General features: G+C 47.5%; 1 protein-coding gene across 3 annotated transcripts in view; it reads right to left on the minus strand.

Moving 5' to 3' along the window:
• Positions 1-1,401: 1,401 nt before the first annotated feature.
• Positions 1,402-18,503, minus strand: part of LOC144161486 (uncharacterized) — a 78,169-nt gene continuing 61,067 nt past the window's right edge. Inside the window, exons 13-15 of one of the 3 annotated variants that reach the window (XM_077692147.1) lie at positions 14,818-15,008; positions 10,753-10,857; positions 1,402-2,160 (exon numbers count right to left, since the gene is read on the minus strand). In XM_077692147.1, the coding sequence (XP_077548273.1) occupies positions 2,026-2,160; positions 10,753-10,857; positions 14,818-15,008 (431 nt within the window). In that variant the 3' untranslated portion in view covers positions 1,402-2,025. Of the gene's footprint in view, positions 2,161-10,752; positions 10,945-14,817; positions 15,009-18,503 lie in introns of all 3 variants that reach the window. The other 2 variants (XM_077692146.1, XM_077692148.1) reach the window with 2 other exon arrangements.

An 18,503-nucleotide genomic window follows, 5' to 3' on the forward strand; every position in this document is an offset into this window, starting at 1 on the left:
ATATAAACAACAAACCTGCAGATGCACTCACACACGCACTGCACAAAAACCGATATATTCTCGCGGGAGTGCCACGTACACGAGGTAAGGAATACTCTCATTTTAGGTAAAATCAAACCGGCACCACAGGTTGAAGCGTGCCAATGGAAACAAGATGACAGCTTGGAAAGCATATCGAAACATTGCCGGCGGTCAACCAAGCCACCCATTCAGCTACAAGCGCCTGCACCTTCCACTACACAGAGGTGGCCATTCTATAACACTTCTGCGATCATCAAAAACCCTCGATGCAAGCCCTAACGGCATCAAGGGTTTTTGATGATCCCTCCCCACCACACAACTACCACTTAAGGGGGCAGACTGGTCTTAGAGCTATATTTTTTATTTACCAACCAATTTTAATGAAACTGCACTGCGTTAGAGTTTTTTGTGCTGATTTCAAATCTCCTATTAGATTTTTTGTAAGCTGATTATATTTTTAGTTAATTAATGATTAATTGCCATTATTTTGGGACACAGTTGCAAAATAACCACTCCATGCAGAATGGCAATTACCACGTGGCTAGGCAGACAAATGACTAAAGAATACAACATAGGAAGAACTTTTTTGATTTAGCTATTTTTGGTCGTTTTACAACACAGGGAACTTCGCTTCTCCCGCGTTCGCTTCTCCCGCGCTCTGCCAGAAATGGCTCGCAGGTGGTGCCGATTGAACACAATAATAATTTTCCAAAGCCTCCATTTAAAAAAATTGTTTCCTATATTGTATTCTCCACACATTTTGGTATCAGAAGCAAAAAGAACTAAAGTTGTACCTGCTCTGGGTGCCAAGATATCTGAGGATGAAATGCTAGCTTTGCATTGCAAGAAAAGTGCCATTTCACCATCGAATTCTGCGCTAACTGAGCTGTAGAGTGCACTTTAAAATGCTATTATAATATAATAACAACAAAATATGATGCCTTTTGATGAGGAAATTTACAGGCTGTTAGAAAAATGGCCGTGGAGGCCAAAAATTCCATTTTTGAGAAAACGCTTTTTTTGACCGTTTTTCGGCCCCAAAGACCCAACTGCCCCCTTAACACAGCTAAGGAATACCCTTGGAGACTGTTCAGTCTGCACGGGCCATGACAGCTGTTTTGACAGAGCCAGAAATGCAAAGCTGAACCCAGTGTTCCTGCGGGCACTGGATGACAACAGATTGTAAACAAAACAAAAACCACAGTGTTCTCATAACATCTGTAATAAAATTTATTGCGATTCTCTTGCAGCCCCAAAGGCAGCAGAGGAAGGCCAGAAACGCACCGCAGAATACCAGGCAGGAGAGGTCACGGGATAAGTAGAAGAAAAGGGTAGTGCAATGCCAAAATTTAATTTGTGAACACCGATATGGCTTGCTCCAAACATGCAGTCGTGCAATTACAGGCACAAAACATTTCTTGGCATGATTTTATGTACATGCTGACTGCCACAGCCTCGAGATGCCAGGAAACAGAGGCCCAGCCACTACGCGACGACAATCAGTTTAGTGGCCACCTAAACACAAGTGCAACTGACTGCAACATCAAACATCACCACATCACCCCTTTTCTGGTAGTGACCCGTGCACTAGATGGGAACCAAACTGAGTGGCATGCGCACTGAAAAAAAATGAAAAAATAAATACACTGGTGGCATTTGCTCTCTGCCTTTCCAGCTGCAATGGGGCGCAGCCTTTCACTGAGGGGGGAGGAAACAGGTCAAGCAGTCATGCCCGTGGGCGCTCTTTGACCCACATCAACGGTGGCTCCTCGCCAGGGAACCACACCAGGCATCACATACTGACCTCCCACACCTGCTCCCGGTAGCTGAAGAAACCCCACAACTGACAGCACCCTCATGTTGGCCAGCACATGTGTGGATGTCTCCGTGTATACTAGATAAAAGAAATGCATGTCCAGGATAAAAGCAATAAAAAATCTAAGCAGAGTCCCTCTGGGGACTGTGGTAGGAGTGCACAGAGAAGGAGTCGTCTCGGCACCCACTTCATTCAGATTCGTTGGTCGCCGCTGCCGCCACTGCCGCTGTTTCTTCGGCTTCTTCGGCCATGATGTCCTGCTCGTGCCGGATGAACGAAAGCAGCGACTGTGATAGTGGGGAAGCGGCTGACGAAGACTTGTCCTGCAAGGGGGGAGGAAACAGCAGGCTTGGCGACACACTCGTGGCACACAAGTCTCCAATGAAGGCGTCTCATACTACGTACACAGACGTTGAAAGCACCCGTTTCCTTGCACACCACTGATGGTACATGTTTCTACAATTGCAAAGCCACGGATGCTCGGCATACAAACAGTGGGCCCTGTCTCCACAAGTGGCACCAATAAGGAAGGCCTTGCAAGGTCCAAGGTTTGATGCGAGCAACGGGAGAATTTAAAGGTGTTGTGCCACCAAATTTTAAGTCTGTAAAAAGCCTGCTGTAGGCTTCCTCTGCATGCAACGACCCTCAACACGAAGTGCTGGGTACAGCAAGCGCTTAATATATATTTTAATTCGCTTCTAAAAATTACCTAAATGCTCTTCTGGAAATCGGGACCCATCGCTAGCGCCACTAACCATGACGTCAGTGAATTGCCAGCGCAGCAAAGTTTGTGACATCATACAACGCTAGCTACTCGAGCGACGTGAACGTGAACTCCAGTTACCACAGTTTGTTTGGTCGCTTGGTCGTATCGACACACTATACCGATACGACGGCGACGACGACGCGACGCCGACGAGTCGTTAAAACATCGGCCAACTGCCGAATTGCCAGACCGTGTTGTCACACCACGCCGACGGCGACACAAACACGTCGGCCGATGGAAAGTCGCCGTAGTGTGACTGACTCGCCGACCGAAGACGCGAACAAAACCGGTCGCCTGACTGGTCGCACGACGCGTCGTCAATCGACCGAGAAGCGAAAACTGCGCCCCGACAACATTCGTGCCGCAATGAACGCGGCTCTATTTTGTTAGTTTCTGGAGGGTAATAAACTCAGTAAGTTCCATGAAGCCCATACAACTCAACACTAGCGCTAATGCGATCCGTATTTTGGCGTTCGACGCTTCGGCCGTGCTCTTCGGCGACGCCGCTACCCCGGAATGCGTGTGCGATCGGCTCGCCTGTAGAAAATATAAGGTCAGTTTCGTGCAGAAGAACAGTTACGTAGGGTAATTTGGGTAATAAGAGATCAGTATCGGCAAAGGTTTTTAACGTAAAACGTAAAACCAAAGTACGGCAAGCACTATCCCTTCAGTGCAAAATCGCAGTCGCAGCCGGGCACACTTATTTTTGCGAGCGCTTTCGCAGAAGAGCAGAGTTGATGGCGATAAGCTGTCGCGGGGGCTTCGCGGAACCTTGCTGCGCAAGCGCTATTTAAAAAATGTGAGTTTGCAAGCCAGGAATTCTGTAAACTAGCTAGTAAACACCGACGTACGACTCCAAGGATGGGCCTCCATCTAGTACACCGGCTATATCGCGGAGTGGAATCGTTTGTTCGCTGGCTCAGTGGTCTCGCGCGTTCCGCCCATCCGGTCGACGTTGCCGGTTCGATTCGCGGCGGGGGCAGCTTTTTTTTTTTTTTTAGCGTTTTTTTTAGCATTTGTATGGTTTGCAAATCCATGGTTTTCATTTGTCTGCATCCGAGGATGCAGACAAAGAATCCGCGTCGGAGCTGTCGCGGCTTGACGTGACGAGTCGGCGTGTTTACTTCCGTGGTGAAGCACGTATGTGGGGGAGCAGACGCCGCAGTAAAGTCGCAACGTACCGCAGCGCCGCATGGTAGACACGCGTGGCAGAGCGTCCGCGCAACCATAGCCGCCTATATAACCTACTAAAGGAGGCTATGGCGCAACGCTGTGACGTCACTGCTTGAATCGGCGCCCAGAAACCGAAACCGAATCCTGTTCACATGAGTCGTGCGATAATAAATTCTTTACTCAGAATATGTGCATGTGAGAGCATGTATCATGCTTTCTAATGAAATATAAAACGTTTGCATCAAAGAATGCACAAGCAACAAATTTGGTGGCGCAACACCTTTAAGCAGTTCACTTTAGGGTAAAAGCCATAAACGTCCCATGCGGGGAAAAGGTGGTGTCTGCATCGTTGCTGTCAAGCCCAAAAGATGGTCACAAAAAATAGATCATTACACATTTGGTGCGAGTGCAAAATGCAGGAGGATGAACAAGAGTACAGCGGAGACGAAAGGGGACACGCGATTTCAGCACGCCCACGCATACGGCGGTGCTGGGGCACTCCACTGTACTGCTGGTGGCTGACTGCAGCACTGGCTTCTCCAAAAGAGCTTCACGCCACCACTGTTGCCTCGCCCAGCAGTCACCAGACACTCTGGACTGTCTGCACGGCGCAACGCTGCACTGCCCACCGGCATTATCGTTTCTGCTCTTGGAACTGAGGAATGTGGCAGCACTCACAATACTGGCAGAAACATTGATTGATTGATTGTAGGGTTTAACGCGCTGACGCAACGCAGGCGATGAGGCGCGCCGTAGTGGAGGGCTCCGGATTAATTTTGACCACCTGGGGATCTTTATCGTGCGCCGAAATCTCGTACACACGGGCGTTTTTGCTTTTCGCCTCCATCAGAAAAGCGGCCGCCGCGGCCGGGAATCGAACCCGCGACCTCGTGCTCAGCAGCGCAACGCCTTAGCCACTGAGCCACCGCGGCGGGTAATACTGGCAGAAACAACTTTCATGCATGTATTGCTAAAAAAAAAATTCCACCTACAGGACTATACCGTATTTACTCGCCTAATGAACCCACTCGCGTAATGAACCCTCCCCCCACTTTTCTTCTTCAGAATTTACTTTGTCACTTTGAATAAAAAATGCAGCGGGAATATGTTTTTATCTCAGCATGGTTGCTGATGCTGTATACGATCGCAGTAACTTGATATCACGCCACAGTACACGCATAAATGCCAAAAACGCATTTCAACAAAACGAAATCGCAACAACAGCCAGAGATGTTGAGCGCGAATGCTGTGGCTCAATTTAAAAATTGCGCATTTGTGGTGCGCCACCTGCTGAACACAAAACAAACCTTCCGCCATAAAAACGTTGCGGCGCGCGAACAAAGCGCAAAACGCACGCCGCACTCCTTCCCTGCTTTTTGCCGTTCTGGCTGCTTCTGGCGTCGTGCGAATAAAGCACTAAACATACTACTCTAGCTGTTCCGCGACATCGCCATTACGCTCTATGGTTTTGTTTCTCAGCCGTGTTGCGACCTTTTTGGGGCTCCTGGTGCGCCCCGTACGATGTGCCAGTACATGAGCTATACAGCCGGTTTTAAACTAAAGGTGGTGCAGCATGCTTTGATGCACATGGAAACCGCGCGGCTGGGCGGCACTTCAGTGTTCACCCAGCGCGTGTACGCTACTGGCGAAAACAAGAGGTTTTTGGGCGGTAAACAAGGTCCACCGTGTGTTTCGTGGGCCCAAAAAAGGAAAGTTTCCGGGTGTGAGAAAAAGTTTTGGAGTGCCTTGACGGCACGCAAGACGGTGCGCAGTGGGTCGACTACGAAGGTGAAGCCGCTAGCGATTTCAGTGAGGAGGACAGCTCCATGGCGAGTAGGGGGCCACTGGCATGTTCAGAATAAAAAATAAAATCCATTACGTAATCACTCGGGTGTTTTTATGAAAATGGTAAGCCCTGACGCACTTCTCTTAGCAACTTTATTGTGTGAAATTTCAACTTTAAAAAAATCTTTTGCAATTTTTTTCCGCATAATGAACCCTCACCCCAAATTCATGGCGAATTTTCTGGTAAAAAAGTGGGTTCATTATGCGAGTAAATACGGTAATGCTTTTCCTTTCTCACACGACTAGCTTAAGGGGGGGGGACGTGGCAATTAAAACAAACTTCGTTATTTATGCACCGATTAAAAGCAAACTTGGTGCACAAGTACAGTTGACTATGACAATGTCAAAACAAATCAGTTTGTTGTTACCCGGTATAGTTTTGAAGTCATGAATGCATCCTTAACCACTTCATTGCTAAATTGATGAATTTTAATAAGCCTAAATTTCTCCACTCTTGTGCTACTGTTTTCACAAAGGTGTCCATGTGCACAGTAAAGCTGCTTGTTTATTTTTGTAGCCTCAGTAATAACAAAAATAGCACAACAGTCACGCCCCACCTAACAGGTGAAGAAATGCGCATGTGCTGTAAATATGTACAGGGTGCATGCACTTCCCTCTTTTCTACACAGCGGCGCTACCTGCGCAGTGTCCCCGACTCCATTTGTACGGTTGCGCGCTGTCACGTTTCCAGACGCGAAATGCAGTTTGCGCCATCGTGTTGGCAAGTCAGTTTGTGTGGGCAGTGTTTTTGCCGCGCGATTTGTGTGTTTGCGATTGCCTTGTCATAAGAAGCAAGCAGCTGTTATTGCTACGGAATGGCGGACTGCGCTGTTTACGCTTCCTACAAGCGCACTCGAAACACGCCGCACAACGAAAGCTTCACACGTGTCGGCTTGTTTGCTGTCCCATAGCAAAGGCTAGGGAAGGTGGTTTGGCTGCAGCAATGAATTCACAAAGAAGGCGTCAATGATGGAATGTATCACTGCTGAACCTGTGAAGCGCATTTCATTGCAGGTGAGGACAGCGTGGCGTTAAAGCTTTCATCTAATGCCTTGCACATACTTGAGGCTGTACGTAGTGCTTGAAATTTTTACTATTTAGGCCAGCCAGCACTGTATATGATACAAACCCTATTGAGCACCCAGCTTCAACCTGGACTACTTTGAGGGCTTTTGAGGAGAATAAAGAAGCAAATCAGCTGCAATCATGGAGTTAAACCTTCGTGATGGTCGTGAAGGTTGCGTACAGCTTCACTACCTTCAAGTCTTGCGCGTTAGTGTGAGCTCCCTTCATTTTTTTGTGTCTTGGATTTGCAAGTTTTTCTGTTCTGTTATATCACGAGACTGCATAACATGTTAATGTTGTCAGACTTTGCTGCCATGTAACGGTTTGCTGAGCCTCGTCAAACTGCTACTGCAGCTTTTAGCTCGGCAATCCAGCCAGAAATACTGGTAGAAGAAAATGAAAAATGAAATGAAAATTTGGTTTGCCAAGTTTGGTTGCAATCTGTGCATACATTAGGTAGGGTGTTTTATTTACCACATCCCAGTTAAAGGCACATTGAAGTGATTTGTAAACATTGCGAGACTACTAGCACAAATTATAGTCTGGAGTGTAGGCCATGTTTCGCCCACTCTCGCTGTGTTTGCATGACTTTATTCAGTAGAAAAATCAATTCGAAAATGCCGTTTTCTCTGCATTCTCCGTGCCGATTTCCAATGACGTTTCGTATGATGCCAAAACAAGATGGCTTGGCTTGATTGCACAGCTCTCCGACCCTCCAACAAAAGTAGTCGGCCACTGGCGGGTCGTCGCAGTTCATTCGTTCACTTTAAACTAAGCCACGACACATTTGTTCCTCAGAAGAATGTGCCTTTAGTTTGTTAGTTTGTAGACTATCAAGTTCTAAGCCCAAGTTGCTCCATGCAAGCGCACATGCAACGCTTCGTGGACTGGTAAGCTAGTAGAAAAATCTGAGGCCAACTGAAGGCAGGAGAAGAGTCAGCGAAGTTTATAGGTACTAAGGAATTAAAATCAAACAAAACTTTCATCGTACAGCGTAAAACCAAGGTGTGGAAAGCACTTTTTAGATGCGACACATCTCTTGCTCTGAGGCATGTCCCTCCTGCGTCATCGCGGCGTTGTCCGCATGCCACCTGCGCATGCACGACTCTCCTCCGCTCTTCTCTCCGACCGCTGTGCACAACACTCTCACTCCGTCTCATTATTATAAACAACAGCTGCGTGCGCTCGCTCCGCTCCGCTCCCGTCGCACAAGTGCGCGCATGCGCGACTCTTCTCCGCTGTCTCCTCTCCTTCAGGCGCTGTGAATATAAAGCAGGTAGCGCGCTGCGATGATTCAGTCACCGCTCGCTCTCGTTCGACTTCGCGTCACTTTGCTTGACGACTGCGTGCTTGACTTGATTCTTGAGCGAGTGGACTGACGCAAACCAATACCAGCATCAGTCCAAACGCTCCCCCCTGATGCGTCGCATCACATCAGGGTTCCCTCGCGGGAAGATGGGCGTAATTTTTTGCGCTGGGTGAACTAGTACAGCGGTCAGCAGCACGACCACGCTTCTGCGAATGCTCTTCTGCCTAATGAATGCAGTCACTAGAGACGAGATATTTGTGAAAATTTGGGGGACGCTTACTGCAAGAGCACTATTCAAGAAATAGTCATCTAAGCTGCTTGGAACGCTAAAGCTAAAAAATGTAAACTGTTTATACGTTATATACCGTATTTACACGATTGTAGGTCGACCCTCTTTTTCAAGTTTGACAATTAAATGTTAGCGGTCGACTTAGAATCAAAATCGATCTTTGTGCCGCTTGTAACAGCAAGAGAAATGAGAAATCAGGGGTGCTACGAGCCCAGGAAAGCGCAACACCCTTGTTTCTATGGTTATGGTCGAAGCGTAGCGTTTACCATTGCATACAATCTGCCGTCAATAAAAATGATTCCGACTTTGAAAGTTGGCATTCCCGATCTGTGCCCTTTGTCCACCATACCTTGAGCGGCTAACCTTCTACCACCGCGTTCGGAAGTGTACTGAACAAAGTGATGATTGTGCTTACATCAGCGCTGTGTGTTGATTCAAGAGATTCGGTGATACTCAATTTGTTTATTAGAGGCGAACAAAACACTTCATGAATGCGAGTAACGTAATCACGAATCAAAGAAAATCGCAAGTGGCCGCTTACATCAGTCGCCATGTTTGTTTCGATATCACGCGGCACTGGCTGCTGCCAGTAGCTTCGATGGTTGTCATCTCGCAGCGAATGTGTTGTCATGATTGGGAATAAAGTTTCCCGCTCAACCCACCGTGCACGCTTATTCCACGTGCTTATACAAAAGCTTTTCTTTAACATCTACTGCATGCACCACAAGTGTACGGCTCTTGTGGAAGCATCGATCATTGATTGAAGAGCCGCCGTATGGGGGGTATTGGTAGTTGACAAATAGCTTCTTGTGATAAGATTTTCAAGGCGGCCGTGTTGCCGCGTGCTTGTGTCACTTCTGTGTTATGCTGAATCGTCCCGTCTGTCACGAGTACCCTGGGTTCGAAGAACTCTCTCGGCGCTCATTCACAGCAGTGTTTAAACAGGCTGCTTTCTGTGCTTGCATTTCTTTTCTTTTTTTTTTTTTTTAGATGCAATTTGGGAGGGGGGGGGGGGGGGGGGTCGACCTACATTAGAGCCGATTTACAATCTTGTAAATACGGTAGTGTATATTTCTTCCCCTGGCAGCGCTGGCTTATGGCCGAGTAGTCTGGAGCACTAGCTCCATTGTTTTGCAATTCGCAACTTTGAATGCGTGATAGTGCATGTCTTTTTTTTTTAAGTTGATTTATTTGTGTTTGAGCAATGTTTTCTACACTGAATTCGCCATTTTCCCACCAACGTTCACTGCTCCACGTGCGAGTTCACAGAACAGGTGCAGACTGACCCTGATGTGCTGGCGAGTTCTCATTGACATGATGTTGCCATGACCACCAAGCGCTTGTGGGCACAGTCCCGAATCGGCCGACCCTTGGCCTGGTGCAAACACACCTCTTACGATATGGGCGCGAGCCAGGCAAGCTCCAAAGGTGGGGAGAAAAGCGCATCGCATTTGGGCGTCTCCGGTGATGCGGAGGGCGTTCATCCACTGCATATGCCTCGGCTAGTGATTGTTACGATCCCAAGCCGTGCTAATAGGCTTATCAGACTCATTTTACAGCCGACAACATGGCAGAAGCGCGGTATGCCAATTGCTGAGATATCGAGAATTTCACAGAACCGAAACTGAAAATGGTTTGAATTCTAATACTGAACATCGTCCAATCATGTAGCACCTTGTATGGATGTGCGCATAGTTTTGACATAGCATAGTTTTGACAGTGTGCATAGCCTGTGCGCATAGTTTTGACATTTCTTTTGTGTTTTGAGTGCGCGTGGAGTTTGAGTGACGAACTTAATACTCCCCTTTCAGCCAGATCACATGAAAACAAACGTTTATTGCTTCAAAAACACCCTACCAGCCTGAGCGCGCGCTTGCGAGCAGGCAGTCGTGCCTGCTTTTTTGTGGCACCAAACCGGAAATAGACCCCTTCACGTTTCCGAGAAAAAGGGAAAACTCCCCGGCCTGTCATATATCGAAGGCAGCCGGAGAAGACGCCGCGAGCCGCCCCCATCTCCGGGAGAGAGCGCGCAGCTTTTGTCGCGTTGTCAGCGGTCGAGTTGAGAGGGAACAATTACGTGCGATTTTTCATCGCACATAGTTTCGGTGATAGTGAACAGATTTTCACAATTCTTGCAGGAGGAGATTTCTGGTACAAAAGACTACCTTAAAATACACTCCGAGTAGTCGATGGTAAGTGTTCCAGGGTCCCTTTAAGTCTGCAGGTGCACAGCGCCAAGCTGAACTTATTTCCTGCCATCATGTCAGGTAGGTGGACCACACGGGTACTGCGGGCAGCACTGCTTCAATCCACTGCCAATTCTGGCACACTTCTGCTCCTAAGCGGCTCTTGCCCATGCGCAACCCGTGCCAGAAGTGCTGCTGCACCAGGGATGCACAGCTCAGAACAATGGGTGTGCTCCCCTCAAGCTGTTTCGAGGGTTCCACTGGTACGGAGGGGCCACTTGCCTCATTGTGGCACTGCTGTGGACCTGCTGGGGAGCTGAAGGTGGTGTCCACAAGCCAGGGCTGCCGGGCATCGATCAGCAGGCTACACTCCTCAAGCGTGGGCCACTGCACACTCAGAGGGGGGACGCCGTTCTTGGGCAATGCAGCCAAGTGCACTCTGCCACTGACGCAGAGTGGACCTCCGACGACGACCTGAGTACCCAGGCACGCATTCTTTACACCGATGGACACATTGGAAATTCTATTTCAAGACCTGTTTCACCATTTCAAACTCTTCATGAAAGTGGAGCATCATGAGCCCCACGCACACTTTACCGGGGAAAATCGTGAACGAGACACTACGTCTAAAAATGCCAACACATTGGTTTCTTTTCCTGCCTCCTAAATTAGCATTGTTTTACCAGCTAAACACATCTTTCACTTTTCCTTTTTTTTTTTAACTTTCAGTGGTGTGTATCATTTGTATTCTCATCTTCCTTTGCTCCTTACTGTTGTTGCCTTCCCCCATAACAGAAGGTAGGTCTTAAATTTGTTGGTAGCACAGAGGAGGTGTGGTAGCTTTGATGAACATGCACTGCTGTACACCATATTCACACCAAGGCACAAAGCAATGGAGGGCTGCAGAGTTAATTTCAGCCACGTAGAGTTAATTCGCTTACTGCACACAAAATCATACCATTCCACTGAAATGCAGCCACAACATCCCAGGATAATGGAACTAGCCCAGTCCTGCTCAAAAGACCCGAGCAAGCCTGTTTGGTTCTTTCAAAGCCAGATGGACTGCATGCATCACAGCAGGACCTATAATTTACGAGGCAGCGCAGGTCAAAGCAAAAACCTTCTCTGCTGACTTGCATTGCACACAAACTTTGCACAGTTGCCCATCAGAATACTAATGAATCCCAAATGACCATGTAATGGAGTGCTGAAGGCCTCTGTTTCCCCCAAAATTGCACTGGCCAAAACAGCTTGCTATGAGCCTTGTCAAATTAGTAGCTTTTACTCGTGGCACAATGGCTCTGAGAATGAAAATGAGGAAAAGAAAGGCGCATAGAGCATCCACTTGTTTAGAGACCAACTTATCATTTGAAAAAACGAAAAAAAGGAGAGGACCACAATTACCCGAGTTTAAAGGGGTCCTGAAATACCTTCCGCCGATGCAAGGATGTACACGTAACCATATAAAGCAATGTATTAGCAATGTCCTCCCGCAAGAATTTTGTTAAAGCGATGAGTATTAGCTGAGAAATCGTAAATAAGAAACCGCGCATTATCGTCGCGCCGCATTTCCTCCCGCTTTCAACACTCTTCGCTGTTGACGGCGCGCGAGCACCCCCTCCCATGATGCTGCGCTCCTCAGCGGTGACGTACTTCCGCTATTACGCTCCTACGACTGCCGTCTGCTACGGGCAAGCTTTGTTGACACCATGAATCCCGCACTCCGCTCAAGGCTGGAAAAGTGAACGAAAAATCTGGCCGCATGTGTGCGGCGGCCTGGCCTTGCCATTTCGCGGTGTACGTTGCTGCAGTCGCTATCGGCGGCGAACTCGCAGCCGCACGGGGAGGATCGTGCGCTCGTTCCCTTCGATACACCGACACTGTTTATCCAAAAAGCGCCGTATCAGATGTGGCCCCGCTGGTGCCGGGTCTTATTTTGTGGCGGTAATTCCTGCCGGCGGCATGTGAAAAAGACATTTTAAACCGATACAGAACCCATGTACAAAACGCTTCAACCATATGACCAGTTCAGCTTGGGGCGACGCGTGGTGGAGGGCGGCAACGTTGGCAAAACTTGCTCCGCCGCGGCTCTGAGCTTTCTAGCGCTGGAGCGAGTGCCATTTCTTTGACAATCTCAAACATCGTTTGCCTTGGCAACAAGGCACAAACCGCTCTAGAAGTCAGTTACGGTTGCGTGATCCCGGTTCAGCTCGGGGCCCCACCTCGCGACATGTGAGCACTGCAGGCGTACCACTCACTCCCATTGGGAAGTGCGATATGCGTTTGACATTACAGGAGGCGATGGTGTGCGTGTTGTGGACGCCTTTGTTTCGCGATGCAATGCGACGTTGTGCTTCTGCGGGTGGATAGTGCTTCCCATGGTCTGGATTATCTTTCTCGAGCGACGTACGACTCAACCTCGCATGGGGTATGTGCAGTGTGCGTTGCTAAAATCCATCTCGGCTTGCGCGCCAGAGTTAAGTGACTTGCTGTTCGTCCCCGCAAACCGCGCGCGAGGTGAGTGCCGAATTTACGACGGGCAGGAGGAGGCAACCCATCGTCTGTCAATCGCGGTTCGGACTTGCAACACATGTTGTGACGTTGTGTTCGTTCGAAACGCATCTCTGGATTGTTTGGAAGTTGAATAAAAAGTATGCGTCAAACCCGGGCATTCGGCTTAGGGCGTTCTCTGCGATTGCACGAAAGAAATGCCACGGGGCTTCCACGCTTTCTTTATGGAATGTACTCAGGTAAGAGAATATCCATGTCGTGTTATGGCCGTGTTGCATTCAATACAAACGGTTAAGCGTTTGTTTACACTTGTTTTGTTTGTCGTAAAATGTCCAAGCACTCCGGCACTCCGCTGGCAGATCAGCCGGCGAGCCGACGCTGAGCAGACGACTCATCTCTTCGCCGGAAGTGCGTGAAAAAGCCGCCCAATAGCAGGATGTCTAGCTCATGACGAACATCTGGGAATCCATGACGTAGACATGTGAAGATGGCGGCGTCCAAAAACACGAAGGGAAGGGTGAGAAAAAACTGACAACTTTGCAACAAAAGTGTGAGCTTTCCGCTGCGCGTAAAAGAGCAATAGTTGGCACAAATGACGTTGACGACCCAATCTAACGATTGCGCTACTTCATTTAGTGTGCTCAAAACTCCTTTCAGGGCCCCTTTAAGGACCATTTTTTTCTTTTCTGTGGGATCACAGTCGAAAATTATGCACGTTTAGATGGCAAGCAAAGCCAAAACTTTACTGGATGCACATTATCGCCATCACACTAAATGGTGAAGACTATTAGATTATTTGGAAACGATTCACCATAACGAAGAAGCAAGTTCTACAGACGTTATGAATCTCAAGTTGACAAAAGAACTTTTCACAACAGAGCAAAGTTTGCCATCTAGAAAGAGGATTTCAGAGTAGTGATTGTTGGTTGGCTCCAATCAAGAAGGCCTTCAGACCACAGCTTTACCATGAAAGATATTTCTTCCTGAACTGACTGCGCATGAAACGACAGTGCAGCAAGCATATGCATTGCTTCATTATGGCTTTTTTTCATATGATCATCACACAGGGAAAGGAAAGCCTTGTCAGCAAACTTGCGGAGTTGTCACGCCTGATAACATTTTGAAGCAAGTTTTATTTGCTGGAGTTCCACAACTAACAGCTCAAGTGTCAAACTGCCGCTGATAATGTCCACACGAGCCCATTTTCCTTGGAATTTGATGTTGACCAACCCCTTCTAAGTAGTAAGAGCATAAGGAGGATGGTTGTGATCATGTTGCCTTTGTTTGAAAATGGCAGCCGCTTCATGACACACAGCTCAACTTTAATGAGGTTTAACGCGCCAACGCTACACAGGCAATGAAGCACGCCGTAGTAGGGGGCTCCAGATTAATTCTGACCACCCGGAGATCTTTAACGTGTGCCAAAATCTCATACACATGGGCGTTCTTGCTTTTCGCCTCCATCAGAAAAGCGACCGCCGCGGCTACGAATCGAACCCGCATCCTCGTGCTCAGCAGCACAACGCGCCCTAGCCACTGAGCCACCGCAGCAGGCAGCCAACAAGCTGCTACTGGCTTCAAAATTTTTTCCAATGTTGGGAATTTAACGCGCCAAAGCTACACTTGGGGTATGAGGTGCTATGAGGGCTACGGATTACTTTAGGCCCCTCCTAACACAGGAATTTTCATTTCTTTGCCCCTCTCAGAGAAAGGGATGCACAGACACCGAGTTGAAACAGGAGTCCTGGGGCTACGTAGCCAAATGCCTGAATTGCCGAGCCACCACATCAAGTGTGCCACAAAGCAGTGCAGCAGAGGGAAGGAGGTGCTGCTCACCAGTGCTGTGCTTGTGCCACTTTTGCCGCCGAGGGCTGTTGCGGTGGTCTCTGTGACCTCAGGCACGGTGCTGAGTCTGTTGCGTGGGCCCGTATGATGAAGTGGCGGGCGATGAAGCGATGACAGCACTGGCGACGACGAATCCAGTGGAAGCGGTGCCAACGGAATGGCCCACTCAAACGCCCTACCCGCTGTGTGGGCAGAAAACAGACAGGCATGTTACAGAAACAAGAAAACGAATCCTCAAAAATCTATGATACACAGAAATATATTCGCTACACTAATTGTGGCGAAAAAAGAACTAAAAAAACAATTTAATTCTCTGATGTTCACACTGCTCGCGCACCATCAGTTGGGACCTTTTGTTTCTGTTCTGCTTGGAGCAGCTTGAGAAAGCATTTCTTTTAGCGTTTGCTTTTTTGCCTCTTAAGGGGGGGACACTGCTCTTAAACTTTTTTAATTTTTAAGTAAACTTTGTGAAACTTGTCAGCCTTGCTGCTTTCCCCCACTAATTTCAAATATGCCATTAATTTTTCAGCAAGTCAATTAGTTCTTAAGATAATTAGAGATAAATAGTAATTTTTGGAAGAACAATACACAAAACAGTCTTTGCCATAACACTGTAATCTTTACACTTTCCAATACTATGAACAGTGGTGAGCGAATAAAAGAACAAGTTTTTTGATGCACCGCTTGGAACTAATTTGACAGCTCAGTAAACTTAGGTGGCACCAGTGGCAAAGAACCACTTCGAATGCCCATTTCAAATACCAAAGTTTAACGAGCTGTAAAATTAGTTCCAAGCGATGCATCACAAAACAGCTTCGCTTATTGCACTCACCAGGGTTCATAATATTGGAAAATATAAAGATTACGGTTTTATGACTAACACTGTTTTGTCCATTGTTCCTCCAAAAATGACTAATTATCTCTAATTATCTTGGGAACTAATTGACCAACTGAAAAAATAATGGCCTATTTGAAATCAGTGGAGAAAAAGCACCAAGACTGGCAAGTTTTACAGAGTTTGCTTAAAAATTAAAAAATTGTTTTAAGAGCCATGTCCCGGGACCCTTACATACCACTTCACCTTTTTCCATTTGCTATCGCGGAAAGCAATCCAATGTACACTTAATACTCTCTGCTGGTACTCAGTTATGGATTGGTATTTTGCACCAAACATGTGTTGAACAACCTGGATATGCGCGGGCCACGGCAGCAGTTTTAGTAGTTTGGAACAGTTTTGCCCATATATATATATTGAGTGACAGACATACCAAATTTTCATGTTTAAACAGCCCAAAAAACTATCATGCATGAAAACTTGCAAATACTACCTCCTGGGCTTCAGCAGTGCCTGAATGACGAGATTTGTTGGCGTGTAGGTTTAGGTAGGCTGGGTGTTACTGTGTTTTACAACATGGCCTACACTGCACAGCCAGCCAGCCACAGAGCAAATTTAGTAGTAACTTTGGCCTGGTTTGGCTTTGGCTAGTAGCTAGTGTTCACTGATGATAGCGAAGTGGCTCGGCCACAAGCAGGAAGTTTACTTCTCAGCAACAGATACTTCCACAATGAGGTTGGCTATTTCCCAGGAGGAATTAAAGGAGCACTGACACCAATTTTCAGCGTTAACATTATTGCACAGTTCGCTTCCTTCATTCAACAGAATACCGTGGCTGAAATACAAGCGGCCTGCGACGTGAAGAACATAGTTCAATTGGATCTGGCTTCATCCCTCTGTATCAAACACAGGGGTGGAAGCGGGCTTGAGCCTTTTGGAGCAGCTTTGGAGCAATCGAAGGGGAGTTTTGGAGCAACTTTGGAGCATCAAAAGGAGAGTTGTAGCAGAAAAAGTCCAAGTTCAATTTTTTAAATTTTTTGTAAACAAAAAATGATTCCTGTTTGTATTTACTCAACATTTAATATCAAGTTGACCACTTTCTTAATGAGTTGTAAAACACATTCCCATAATTAAAACATAAGAGCTGACAGAGCAATAGCTAGAGAAAACTTGAGATAAGCTTTGTTTTATAGCTACAGTTAACTAGACTTCAGACAAAAAAAATGTTCGTGATCGTGATTGTGATCTTGCGACCATCAGTTGCAAGAAACCCAGAGGAGATTAGAGATAGTGAAATTGTACCTTTTGCACACACCAAAAATCACTCTAGACAAATAAAAACAAAAATATAAAAGAAACTAAGAGAAAGAAATTGAGAAAAAAATAAAGGACACAAGAGATAACCAAACCTGACTAGACTAGAGAAAAAAAATGGCCGATTTAATTTAATGTAATAATTTGTGCACAGCGCGAACTGCAGTCTTCTCGGTCACGGCGCATAGCTGCTGTGTCTCAGGAAGTGCTCACGCGATCAGCTTATGCACAGCGGCGCATGATACTCTGCCGTTATCTCGCAGCGCGTCGCTGCTACTGAGCATGTCGTAAATCTTGTTTGAATCGCCCGCGCAAATGTCACGTGGTTTGGATGAGCCGCTTAACGAGGACGCACATCCACCAGTAGCCTCGCCCATTCAGCGATCACTCCTCAGTGCTGCAGTGCACTGACGCAACACTCACTCATGCGTTCTCTTAACAGCAGCGATAGTAAGTGTCTGTGTTGGTGCGCGAACAGTGTCTCAGGAAGTGACCGCACATCACTGTCGACTGCACGACGGCACGCGCTGCTACGGCGTCGTCTTGCAGCACGTCGCCACTGCCCAGCATGTCTCACTGCCTCCTCCTCACACTTTCACCATGCATCACCGCCGAGAAGAGTCTCGTGCTGGCTCAGCATACTGCACTTCTGCCGCCGTTTTCTTTCTGTCTTCGTTCGCTCGGTTACGACGCCTATGTCAAACCACGGTAGCGGCCGCCAAAGTGCTGGGCACCAACGAAAAAAATTGTCCACAGAACACAAGAGAAAAACCTTGCGCATTACCCATTCTTGACCAAGCAATGCATGCTTCTAGCTACGTAAAACAAACCGTACAATTTCGTCGTAACCAAATAATGAATGTACCAGTGTTAACTTTTTTTCCCCCGAGCACAAATAACAGGCTTACCAGAAGGATGGGGGGGGGGGTGACCGAAGTTCTGCAGCAATTACAGGCACCATTTTTATTGCTTTTTATAACACGCCGGGCACACCGCACGCACAGTGAGGGAGCCGTGTATACTACACCAGCACGATCGCTGCGCGGGGGCCAACCGTGGCCGCGCAGTGGCGCAGGCAGGCACAGGTAGCTGGAGCTGGTTACTGCTGCTCTATACAGGACTCAAGCCCAAACAAAGCTGCACATTGTGGGGTTCACAATTTAAATTAAAAATCAGTATTAAAGGAGCACTGGCACGAAATTTCAAAGCTCAGATAACGATGTAAAAGGCTTCCTTTTATGTGGAGATACCGCCTCAAAAGTTTAAACCGTAACCATTCAGTAGAACATTTCAAATCATTTTTAATCCTTGTGCGCACGAGAAAGCTCATCCGCGCCATCGAGCAAGCTCATGACGTCATCTGTGCTTTGACTGAAACGGCTGATGTCGGGGCTCCTGTGATGTATCGAGGCGGCCACGGTGCTGTTGGCACGTGCTTTTCCGCCTTGTGCATCACGTCACAGCTTTTGGGACTGAAGTCATGTGCGAATACAGCCGGTCGGGCCAGTACGGCAAGCGTGCCCAGACC

This window comes from Haemaphysalis longicornis, unplaced genomic scaffold (genome assembly GCF_048455015.1).
Source record: "Haemaphysalis longicornis isolate Haplotype H1 unplaced genomic scaffold, Haemaphysalis longicornis Haplotype H1 scaffold_117, whole genome shotgun sequence".
NCBI classification, from domain to species: Eukaryota; Metazoa; Arthropoda; class Arachnida; order Ixodida; family Ixodidae; genus Haemaphysalis; species Haemaphysalis longicornis.